The 12,678-nt window shown below is 37.7% G+C and overlaps 1 protein-coding gene across 1 annotated transcript in view; it reads right to left on the bottom strand.

Moving 5' to 3' along the window:
- Positions 1–12,678, bottom strand: part of LOC137616542 (spectrin beta chain, non-erythrocytic 5-like) — a 276,452-nt gene that overhangs the window by 46,840 nt on the left and 216,934 nt on the right. Inside the window, 7 exon segments of the mRNA XM_068346386.1 lie at positions 3,648–3,787; positions 4,286–4,408; positions 4,562–4,744; positions 4,922–5,210; positions 9,635–9,825; positions 10,476–10,637; positions 12,546–12,626. Coding sequence (XP_068202487.1) covers positions 3,648–3,787; positions 4,286–4,408; positions 4,562–4,744; positions 4,922–5,210; positions 9,635–9,825; positions 10,476–10,637; positions 12,546–12,626 — 1,169 coding nt within the window.

The following is a 12,678-nucleotide window of genomic DNA, read 5'->3' as shown; positions in this document are numbered from 1 at the left end:
CCTTGCTTTAACAGGGCTCGTTTCCTAAAATGCTGGCTGATTGTTTGCCAGAATGCCAGGGAAGATTCATAGAAACAAACTTAATGGCAATAACAATTGGCTTGGGTACACTTTCCCGTATGGAGAAGGCATACGATCGAGTACCACGTCAGGAGCTGTGGAGATGTATAAGAGAAAAGGGAGTCCCTGAGAAATACGTAAGAATCACCCAAGATATGTATGAAAGGGCAGAAGCAAATGTTAAGAGCAGTATAGGCCTAACAGAAAGTTTCCCAGTAAATGTGGTACTACATCAGGGGTCTGCATTGAGCCCTTACGTATTTGATCTGGTCATGGATGTAGTAACACAAGGTATTAGAGATCAGTCTCCTTGGTGTATGCTTTTTGCTGATGATGTTACACTGTGTAGCACTAGGCGAGAGGTAGTAGGAGAGAAAATGGAGGAGTAGAGAAGAGAAATGGAATATAGAGGATTGAAGATCAGCAGGAAAAAGAGTATTTGAGATTGAAAAATGGCGAGAATGGGGATGTTAGTTTACAAGGAGAGAGATTGAAAAGAGTTGAAAATTTCAGGTATTTAAGGATCAACAGTTGCAGAGGATGGTGATCTGGGGGCAGAAATAAACCACAGAATACAAGCAGGATGGAAGAATTGGAAAAAAGTGCGTAGTGTACTATGCGACAGGAAAATAGGGGTTAAGTTGAAAGGTAAAGTACACAGGACAGTTGTGAGACCGGCAATGATGTATGGAGCGGAGACGTGGGCAATAAAGAAGACAGAAGATTGATTGATTGATTTAAAAGTTTTCAGGCATCCTGACATGAAGACAGAAGAGAAGATGGATGTGGCAGAGATGAGAATGTTGAGATGGATGTGTGGGGTGACAAGAAGAGATAAGATACGGAATGAGGTAATTAGGGGTACCACAGGAGTTAGAAAACTATCAGATAAGATACAAGAAAGTAAACTGAGGTGGTATGGTCATGTCATGAGAAGAGATGAACAGTATATTGGGAGAAGAGTGATGGAAATGGAGGTAGAGGGAACGAGAAGGAGAGGGAGACCAAAGCGATGGTGGGTGGACTGTATCAAGGATGACCTTCGATCAAAGGGATTAACCGGTGATGAAGTGTCGGACAGAGGTAGATGGAGAAAGCTGACCAGAAACATCGACCCCATATAGAAGTGGGAAAAGATGTAGAAAAAGAAGAAGAAGTCCCTACGTTGTTCTCGGATAGACTGGCAGTGTCCTTTTCTCCCGAAAGTTAGTTATTCATGTTTTTAGTACTAATTTAAGAAATTGAAATAAATTTGACCACTGCAATACTGTTGCTCACCAGCTTTTTTATTTTTGCTGTTACTCAAAATGAAAATGTTTAAATACTTAAAATTTTCATTGCATTATTTTATGTCACTAAGTGACATTTACTGCTTCTATAGTTTTGACACTTATCCACCCAAGACACTATTCAGGCTAATCTTTAAGTACTGCTGAGGGTTAGGGATGAGTAAAGCCTCTTTTTCAAGGAAAGTCAATTATCTATATATTGTACAGAACATTAAATCCATTTCTTATAATGAGAGTGTCTCCTTGCTTCAATGAAACTTTGCCCAGACTACTTTACAAGTAAGCTCATCACCCCTTAGGACCTCAGGAAAGACAAATGCATTAACAGTGCTTTTAACCAGCAGATGACCAGCTTTTCTATTTTCATTTGAATAGGGTGTCTAAAGAATTCGCGAAGCAGCACATCATAGGCTAAATTACAAGTGTAAGGCGTTTACATTAATAATAATTTAGTATTAAAAAAATCAGATAATGTGCTTATGTATCAATAGGACACTAGGGGGAAATATACTCTGCTCTTCCTTATAAGAAAGTGACTGTGGAGATTTCAAATAAGTTCTAAAATATCCCACAATTACTGTGGTACAATTTTTCTAAACTTTTTTTAAACTCAGCTGACTGTGATACTTAAAATGAATATGACTATAAGACAGTTCACTGGGTTTTTATCATGGTGAACAGCTAAAGTTCAAAATGTAAGGTAAAACAAAATGGACAGAAGTAGGAGAAAACTAAAATCCGAGTCTAAATAAATTCACTTCCTACTTCATTATCTGTCAATACAAAAAAATACTAGCAATTGAGAACTGGTTTTCTTAAATGATAATCATGCTGAAAAAAAGTTTTGTATATACATATTGTATTCACAAATTGATGAATTAAGCTATGTCCCTAATAAAACATGTTCTATTCAAAACCCAGACAGAAAAATATAAAAAAAGGCAGTGTGCTGAAATAGTGTGCTAAAAACATGAAACTAAATTGTAAATATATATAAATGAATTCTAAACCCCACCGCCAATTATTTCTTCATTGGAATTCCAAATTTTAATGCAAGCTATAATAAAATGAGCATAATTTTATTTGGATACAGTTTTGCAATTTTTCAATGCAACTAAAAATGCCCATTTCCTATACACCTAAACATGTTGCAATGCGAAAATCCTTACATTTGATCAATTCTTGTCCCCAATGAAAATAGAACTGGAAATTGTATCATAAAGTATGCATCTTTAATAGTACTTTCACTTCCTACTGTTATCATTTCTAAGTATGAAAACTGTTTAATGATTTAAAAAATACTCTAATAATGCTGCATCCTCTTTGAATATGTACTTTGAAACATGGTTTCATACTTATATCTGGTACCATGAAAATTATTACCTACCCACCTATAAAAAATATGATCTACAAAATATATTCTTAAACTTGGAATTATGAAGATACAAATTCTATTACGCAGATGCATGGTCCATTATCTTCCTATCAATATAAAATATTAAGAATTTATAAAAACCATCAGTGTTATAAAAACAGGCCATGGCAGAGGAAAGCAGACAACACTTTTTTTTTTCCTGCCAAAGGTGCACAAATCAGGCAAAATATTCTATATACTTTACTTACTAAGTCAAATCATGCAAAATCTAGAAGTATATATTGAACATATTCAAAGGTATGTGACAGCAAAGCAATCAAAGCTTTACCTTATTTCCTTGAACACAACAAAGTGGAGTTTATCTTGCTATGACTTTCCTTGTACTACAGAAGTGTTTTCATTCTTAAAACATAACTAGCGATAAAACATGTGCAGTATTCAAACAGATGACAACAACAATCGATGAGACCTTCTGTACTTTCAAAATAGCTTATTATTTCAGGGAAAATATGGAGCACTAGATTACTTATGAAATAAATAACTAATATAATATCTTCAAAAACAGTTAGAAATTTTCATATACAGTTAAGTCATAAGGCATAAATCATTTGCACTTTTTTAACTACCAACTCTTGAAAGCTTTATTTAGATGTTAAAACTTATTCATAATTTCCCAATGTTTCTACTTCCTATCAGAAACTTGTTAATACCGAAGGTCTAGCTCAGCTACATCTAGCAAACTGTAAACAAAATTGGTCTAAAAATTACACAATTCAAACTCTTTTGCATTGTTCGTTCCCTTCAGGAACCATTTACAAGAGATTATAATACTCACTATTCTATACCATCACCATTCAATAGGTTTAATGAAATGCCTTCCTTGTAAAAATCAACAAATTCCATACAATGCATTACATTCTTACCTTGAGTGAGGATCCTGGTCTCTTGGCGTCATAGGTGACTTATTGTATTCTCCATTGATTGAAAGCCTCACCCGCTCCATGTCCTCCTTTGTAAACTTGATTTCCTGGGTCCTGCGGCGTTCATCCTCTCGACGACGTTCCTAAAAGTATTTGCCCTGACTTTGAGTCGCAATTAAAACTAATCAAATTAAGAGTGACGTCGTATTGGCAATTAAAATTCTATAGCTCCTTTGGTCTAGTTCATATTAATTGACAAAAATCATACAACTACAATCAAACAAATTGCTATGTACACACAAAAGAGTAGCCTTTAAAAAAAATTCAGTTCTCATCATATAATCCTAAATAAAAAATGAGTTTAGAAGCAATAATAATTGAAATATCAAAAAAAGTTTCATCAGTTCTTCAAAAAAAATTATTATTTTCATCTAACACACTCATTGGCCTCAAATGGACTAAATTTAATTCACGACATCTTAAATTAATAGACAAAATGACCCAAAGAAAAGCTGATACATATAGATGTAAGAGAAGGGTAACAAAATATAAAACATTCATCATATTCTCCCTATTTATAAAACCATTATGAACAGCAACTACCAACATCAGAAAGGTAAAGTATTCAAAAATTTACGTACATCCGTAATTCTCTGAACTTCTTTCCTCTTCATATTCTCCATACGTTCTTGTTCCTTCCTTGCGACTTCAGCCTTCCTGGCATCCTCTTCTCGTTTCTTCTGGGTCTGGAAGTCGTCTTCAATCTGGCAGGTGAAGAAACATTTTGAGAATGAACAGAGCATTATATAAAATTAAAAATATAATGTAGTTGGTTCACAATATAAGAAAATTATAAAATAGTTTGTCTTTCTGTTTCTTTATAACTGTTCTATAATCATCCGAGAATAAATACTTACCATGGTGAACCTTTTAATAGGATCTAGTTTATCCTTATGTGCATCAATGGCCTTAAGGAAATCATCATGACGACGGATTAATTCTTCGACCTCTGTGATGGAGTCTCCCATTTGATCATCCTTGACAATGGTCTCTCGTGACTCGATCCAAGATTCAAACACATGGGTGTCTCTTAAGAATACCTGTTTTAAAATTAACATATAATCATTAACCAGTTGCCTTTGGTAACTTTCTGATTTTTAATAACTTTCTGCTTTGTATTATTTTGTCATTGAATCAAGAAATGTCATTAAAAAAAAAAAAAAAATGTAATCGCCTATCTTCTCTCCCCTTTCAAAATATAATACAAAGATACTTACTCTCAAATCAAGGTTTCTTTCATATATCACAGACCGCATTTCCCATGAATCCAACACCAATTTTCTACGCTCTTCAAGAGTAGCAATCTTGTCTGCTATTTCTTCTCCCATGAAATGCCCCTGATCAATTAGAGCATTGCCAGCAGCACTGAATTTTTCAAATGCATCTGTTCTTGAATCAATTTCAGTTTTGTATTCTTTATGGCGAGAAATAACTGCCTCAGATCCAGGAACATCCCTTGGTAAATCAGGAGCTGTAACCTTAGCAAGGATTTCATTCAACCAAGCCCTGGAGAAAAAAACATAATCAATTACAACTGTAAAAGAATGAAGCATTTCAATCACTAAATATGATCGATAAAGTAAATGGATTATCTAGGATATAGTTAATGTAGTTTATGTACTTAATCAAACCATAAACCAACATCTCTAAAGCCATCAGACAAGTAATCTCCTACTATGCACATCTATACATGAAGGTTTACTCAGTACAGTGTAGCTGAAATCTCTTCAATTATATAGAAATTGCAATGACATGGTTAGTAACCGATACACTAATGAACCCGGAGGCGAACAAACAATCTAGGAGAAGGACACTCCAAATTCAAACCATTGTTCTCTAGTCTTGGGTAGTGTCATAGCCTCTGTAGCATGGTCTTCCTCTGTCTTGGGTTAGAGTTCTCTTGCTTAAGGGTACACTTGGGCACACTATTCTATCTTATTTCTCTTCTTGTTTTATCAAAGTCTTTCAAGTTTATATAGGAGATATTTATTTTAATGTTACTATTCTTAAAATATTTTATTTTTCCTTGTTTCCTTTCTTCACTGGGCTATTTTCCCTGTTGGAGCCCCTGGGCTTATAGCATCCTGCTTTTCCCACTAGGGTCGTAGCTTAGCAAGTAGTAATAATAATAATAATAATAATAATAATAATAATAATAATAATAATAATGTGTGTCTATATATGACCTTTCATATAATAGTCACAGCCAAGGCTTTTTTATGACTTATTGATATGAAGAGCTATTGATAAGAGATGGAGGAGTGAGAGCAAACCTAGCAGTTACAATATTTACAATCGTTACCTTAAGGACAATGTTGGACTATAAGACCTTTATAAAGATGACAAATTTGTAATAATTTGTAGTTTTCCTAACATAAAAACATTCCACTACTTTATTGAGTATATTGTTTTTGGTGAAACTGAACTAGCCATGATAATTTTCAGTGAGGGATAACTATCTCACTCGCTGGTTAGTGGGTAGGGGTGGGGGTAGCCGGCTACCCCACTCACTCACACACCTGGGTTGAGTAACCACTTTGCTTACTGGCACAACTTTCTTGGGGGACAGGGTGGCAGGCCAATGTGTATAAATAGTGGAATGTTTGTATGTCAGGAAAAATACCTATTACAAATTTGTCATTTTTTCCTGCACTAATCCAAACCATCAACTATTTATATTGGGTAGACTCACTCTTAGGAGGGATGAAGTCCTTTACCAACTGGCTTTGGTATTAAGACCAGGGGTTCTCTCTACTTCGGTAACCCCGAAGTAGTAGGAACCCTACCCTCGCTAAATTCTCGTGCTATGCCCTATTAGCGGCCTACAAAAGTTTGCGTGTTCGTGAAACTAGCAACGCAGCTGGTCTTTAACATAGGAACTCGAATACAAACCTTAGATTCCTTAGACTTTACCCAATACTCTCCCTCAAAGAGGTATTGGGGATGCAACAAAGTATTATTTCTACACTTAGGATCTACAAGTGAAATGAGTCTTACCTGCAGAGAGGTGAGGTCAGCTTGTGTTGAGGGACCATGGGGCTGTTTTCTCCAGGGGGGGAGAAGGCAAAAGGAAGAAAGAGCCAGTCATTCTACTCATTCACCCCAGACTAATCCTGGTAACCTCAACCCTCAACCGTCTGCTACTTGTCCATCAAGGAGCTTGAGGTGTTAGACCACTTTGTGCAGCCACCACAGGACCTATGGAGAAGGTGTCCAGGATCCTCTGGGTTATGTCTTGCAGGTAGTGGGCGGTGAACGTTGTTTGATGTTTCCACACGCCCGCTTGCAGTACCTACCCCAGAGTAGTTCATTTTTGACGCCGTCGCAATGGCCCTGACGTCATGAGCTCTGGGCTGTTTGGAAGGAGGAGGGTCTGGATTGAAGGTGAACTCAATCGCCTTCCGTATCCAGGAGGAAATAGAATTACTTGTGACCCTGCTCTTGACCTTCCCCGTGCTAACAAACAGTGCTTGTACACGGGGTGAGCTGTTGTCGTTCTCTAAAGGTAACACCTCAGATGCCTCACTGGACAAAGTAACAGTTGGTCTGGATCTTTGATACAGAAAGAAGACTCTCTATCCTGAATGGGCCGAACCTACGGTTCAGCACACCAGAATTTTTTGTCTTAGCAATGAACTCAGGGATGTGGCTGAGAATTACTTCTCCCAACCTTCTTGAGGAGCAGTGTCAGAAAATAGACCGAGGAGCTCCCTAACTCTCTTGGCCAAGGCCAAAGCGAGTAGGAATGCCGTCTTCCACGTAAAGTGGCGACCTGTTGCCTGGTGTAATGGTTTGTAAGGTGGACCCTTCAGGGACTGCAGGACATGAACCACGTTCCAAGGAGGAGGTCTAAGTTCCGACTGGGGACAAGTAATCTCATAACTCCGTATGAGTTAAGGGAAGTTTCAACAAGGAGGAAATATCTACTCCCTTCAATTTAAAGGCAAGACTCAAGGCCGAGTGGTAGTCTCTGACTACCAAAACTGAGAGAAACACTTCTTCCCGAAGGTGTACAAGGAACTCCACTATGGTTGGAACAGTGGCATCAAGGGGAAAGATAAACCTTTCACAACACCAACCACAAAACAATGACCACTTAGCCTGGTAGACTGACGCGGATGAATGTCTAAGGTGTCCAGCCATTCTTTTCGCAACTCGTACCGAAAAGCCTCTCTGTGAGAGGAGGTGCTGGACAGTCTCCAAGCATGAAGCTGAAGCAAAGTTACAGCTCTGTGGGAGATGTTGGCATGTGGTTGTTTGAGTAGATCTGGTCCTGGAGTGTGTTTCCTCAGGGTTTCCATGAGGATTTGCAGAGGGTCCATAAACCATTCTGCATGATGGCACAGCAGAGCTATAAGCGTCATTACTAAGTTCTTGCTTACTCGCACTTGGTTGAGGACATTTCTCATCAGACAAAATGGGGGAACGAGTACACGTCTATGTTCTCCCACTGATGTTGGAATGCATCATGGCAATAATCCTGGGATCCGGGACTAGTGAACAGTATGACAAGAGCCTGAAGTTCAGGGCCATTGCGAACAGATCCACAGTCGGGGAACCCCACAGAGTCAAGACTTTGTTGGCTACTAGACGATTCAAAGACCACTCGGAGCCAACTATCCGAGTCGCTCTGCTCATACTGTCCGCTAGCACATTCCACTTGCCCGGAATGAAGCAAGCCGATAGGGATACCAAGTTACCTTCTGCCCATCTGAGTATCTCTTACGCTATCTAGCACAGCTGATACGTAAAGGTACTGCCTTGCTTGTTAGGGTAAGCAAATACTGTGGTGTTGTCGCTCATCAACACCACAGAGTGCCAGGCTAGGAACTAGTGGAACTCTTCGAGGGCGAGGAAGGTTGCCCTCATGTCTAATCGATTTATATGCCGATACCTTTCAGATTCAAACCACTGGCCGGAGGTGATGTGGTGCAGCATGTGAGCCACCCAACCTTCTTTTAACGCATCTGAAAAGATGTCAATTCTGGGCAGGAGAACGAGAAGATCAACCCCTTTGCAGAGGTTTAGGTCTATCAGCCACCATCTGAGGTCCATCCGTTTTTCTTGTCCTATGCGGACTAGTCTCTCCTTGGAGTCGGCAGACTGATTTCATTGGTATTGCTCCTACCACAGAGATCTCATCCTGAGCCGGCTGTTGGGAAATAAACGTACCAAAGAAAAGAGGTGACCGAGCAGGTGCACCCAGCTCTGCTCTGGGAGGTCTTCTTGCCTGAGGAAGGGCTATGCTACCTTCCTCGGCCACTAAATTCCTTCGTCTGATGTATATGCTTTGTGCCTTACAGTGTCCAATAGCATGCCTAGGTATACCAGTTTTTGAGAGGGGATCAGATGAGACTTCTCGAGGTTTACCATGATCTGCCAGAATCAGCCAGTCGTCCAAATATCGGTCCGATACCGTGACTGTGAACCCATGCTGACACAAGGGAACACTCTTGTGAAAGCCCGAGGTGCCAAGGTATACCAGTTTTTGAGAGGGGATCAGATGAGACTTCTCGAGGTTTACCATGATCTGCCAGAATCAGCCAGTCGTCCAGATATCTTAGGAGTCCGATACCATGTCTGTGAACCCATGCTGACACAAGGGAACACACTCGTGAAAGCCCGAGGTGCTGTGGAAAGACCGAAACACAGCACCTTGCACTGGTATAATTTTTGGTCTGGGGAGAATCTTAGATACTTCCTGGAAGTATCTAATATTAAAATATACTTACAAACTGTACTTTAATGACTGCACTTGTAATTTCTTTCCTTTTCCCTTCATACTTGTCATAGTTCCTTTTACATGAACAAGACTTGTGGACTCTTGATAGAAGTGTGGAGTGAGGAATCATTAAAGCCAGACAAAAAATACTCATGACGATAACATAGGTATACATAATAAAGTATAAATAATGATAAAGTAAACTTACATTAGTTCTCTATAATCATCGAAGTATGACTGTAACTTCTCAGCCTGATACAATTTGTCCTTCCTTTGCGCCGATTTGTCCAGAAGATCATTCCAAGCTTCTACCGTTTCTTCATGTTTAACAGATATGTGTTCTCTGGCATCTGGGAAAAGTTCAGCTAATCGCTTGGCTTCTTCAACAACAGACTCGACCTAAATCAAAAATGAATGTAAAGGTAACTCTATATGCTTTATTCTTTAGATATAAATATTTATGTTACTAAATGCAATTTAAATTATACAAAAAAATTACATATGGGAAACACTACAAACAACTTCACACAGTTGCTTTATCTAGTAGGAATTCTAATAATACTGTACGTAATTTGAAATTAAAAGCAACCTTTATGTTGGTTACAAATGCTAAAAAAAAATATGAATTACATTATCATTTTCTACTACAGTATCTTTTAGACCCTTCACGAACTGTATGAAAAGGATAGAAATTTTGTTAGCAAAAAACTCACTAAACCAAAAATCAGAATAAATTTGATGCTATATACTCTGTTAAGATTATCAATTTTTCATTTCCATTTATTCCAGACTTATGTTATTTTCATGATGTTTTTCATTATTATCAATTGCTAGTAGACTAGTCTTTTACAAGATTAATGTGTGTTCTTGGAGGGGAAATTCCTTGTTTTTCATTTTGTCAGGACTACTAATTTAATTTTCATTATTGTGATTTCTTAAGGGTAATACTACAAGATTATTTTTTTTGGGGGGCCTTACTTTTAAGAAATGTAATTTGCTGTTGGTTGACATTAAGACAATCACCAAATTATTACATTGGCAAACAATACCTGTTCTTTGACTGCAGCCAAATCACGCTCAAATCCTTGATGCCTTCTTGCTAAGCCCTGAATTGTTTCCAAATCATGGCCATAGTCTTCTGATGATATAAAAGCATCCTTTTCAGCAATCCAACTGATGGTTTCGTCTGCATTGCGATCAAACACATGAACCTGGAAAATATCAGGTAGAGTTAGTATCAAAGTTACTAGACCTAAACTAGAAAATTATATTCCTACATAGTCTTTTTCCCTTGGTGTTCTTACTCACTTGCTTATCTTGTAAAATTGGATAAAAAATTTTAGGTAATCAAATATATAAAAGTTTTCCTGAAATTATTCACATATATCTCTAAAACCAAATGAATTTAATTAAAAGTTGCATCTGAAAGGTACTTTCCTTATATATACAGTATTTATATGCAATTGATAATAAAAAATTGAAGCTAAATGTTTGAGCCACCAAACGATAGTGACAAAATATACCGAATGATTTCCTTTCATTGTGTTACCGAGTAATCTTATTACAGCATTCCCATCATCAAAACACCCAGTAATGCTATCAAGTGTTTTAGTGGTCTGTATCATTAGTTATGAGATTACTATAACTTACCGTAAATTTAAGAAAAAAAAATCTGACGACGTCACATTTTTGGCGGAAGGCGAGAGGCAAATCAAGTGATTTCCTTCCGATGCATTACTATTCCCATAATCAAAACATCGAATAAGGATATAAAGAATTTCTTAATTTTCAAAGAAATGTGAAGATTTAACTGAATTAAAAATAAAAAGAGAGAGAGAGAGAGAGAGAGAGAGAGAGAGAGAGAGAGAGAGAGAGAGAGAGCGAGAGCGAGAGCGAGAGCGAGAGAGCGAGAGAGCGAGAGAGCGAGAGAGCGAGAGAGCGAGAGCGAGAGAGAGAGAGAGAGAGAGAGAGAGAGAGAGAGAGAGAGAGCGAGAGAGCGAGAGAGCGAGAGCGAGAGAGAGAGAGAGAGAGAGAGAGAGAGAGAGAGAGAGAGAGAGAGAGAGAGAGAGAGAGAGAGAGAGAGAGAGGGGGGGGGGGGGGTGCGTATTCAATTTATAACTTAATAAGATCTATAAACGAACTGTATGGAAAATGTGATACCCTATAACATATTGGCACTGTTGTAATATTCATTTTGAAGAGATTTAGAATGTCAAGTAAAATTATATAAATCAGTGTTATTCGTACTGTGTGCGCATAATCGTAATACAACAGCCTTACCTTGAGATCAGCTGATGCCAAACAAAAGTAAATCAAAAGTATTTGTTGATTATTGATATGATCAAGAAATTAAAAAATAAAATATAAACGTTCTTTAATAAACCACAATTAAACACAACAATGTCTAATGAAATATGAAGGCTTAATATTGAACTAAAAATTGAATAAAGTATGAAGCTTTAAAAATGAACTACCCGAATGCGAATGCGAGAGCGAGCACACGCACGCACAGAGAAAGAGCTATAACGATTTTGCATTACTGTATACCTAATGATAAGACGAACTGTATGGAAACTGATTTCCTGTAACCTATTGGCACTGATGTAATGTTCATTATGAAGATATTTCTAATAAGTTAAGAAATGTACGCCATATTTTGATACGGAAGGTAGCGGCACTTTCAGGTCAGCTGATCATAACCAAAGGTGAACAAAATTTTAAGTACTTCTCGATTGGCAAAATGTTTCCAAAATTGAAAAATAGAATACAAAAATGCATTAATAGAGCATATGATATCCTATGAAACAGAATGGAATAATGATAGCCAGTAAGAAATTATTAATAAAATGTGATTGACATGATTGCCGAATCATAACGCATAATAAATCTACGGAAACTTCACTTTTTTAGTTCGACACAAGACGAATTCGACTTACGACGCATCTCTCAGTCGCAATCTCCGTCGTAAGTCGGCGACTACCTGTATGTATGTACAAATTAAAGGTAATCAAATGAAGCCATCAAAGCTGCTACACGTACCTGGGCATCATGACATTAAACCCATGCATGCAGCACTCCTCTCACAAGAAAAAGACCATACATTGACAGCAATAACATACCTGTTTTGCCCCAGCAAGTGCCTCTTGTCTAGCATTAGCCAACTCCTTTAGATCATCCCATAACTGCTGCAGTTCACCAACCTACAAAGAAAAATTTGCAATTAAGATAATGAATCAAGAGGATAATTTTCTT

The sequence above is a fragment of the Palaemon carinicauda genome, chromosome 22, assembly GCF_036898095.1.
Source record: "Palaemon carinicauda isolate YSFRI2023 chromosome 22, ASM3689809v2, whole genome shotgun sequence".
In the NCBI taxonomy this organism is placed as follows: domain Eukaryota; kingdom Metazoa; phylum Arthropoda; class Malacostraca; order Decapoda; family Palaemonidae; genus Palaemon; species Palaemon carinicauda.
Note: the sequence above shows the minus strand (reverse complement) of the source record. Positions and strands in the feature narration are given on the sequence as shown.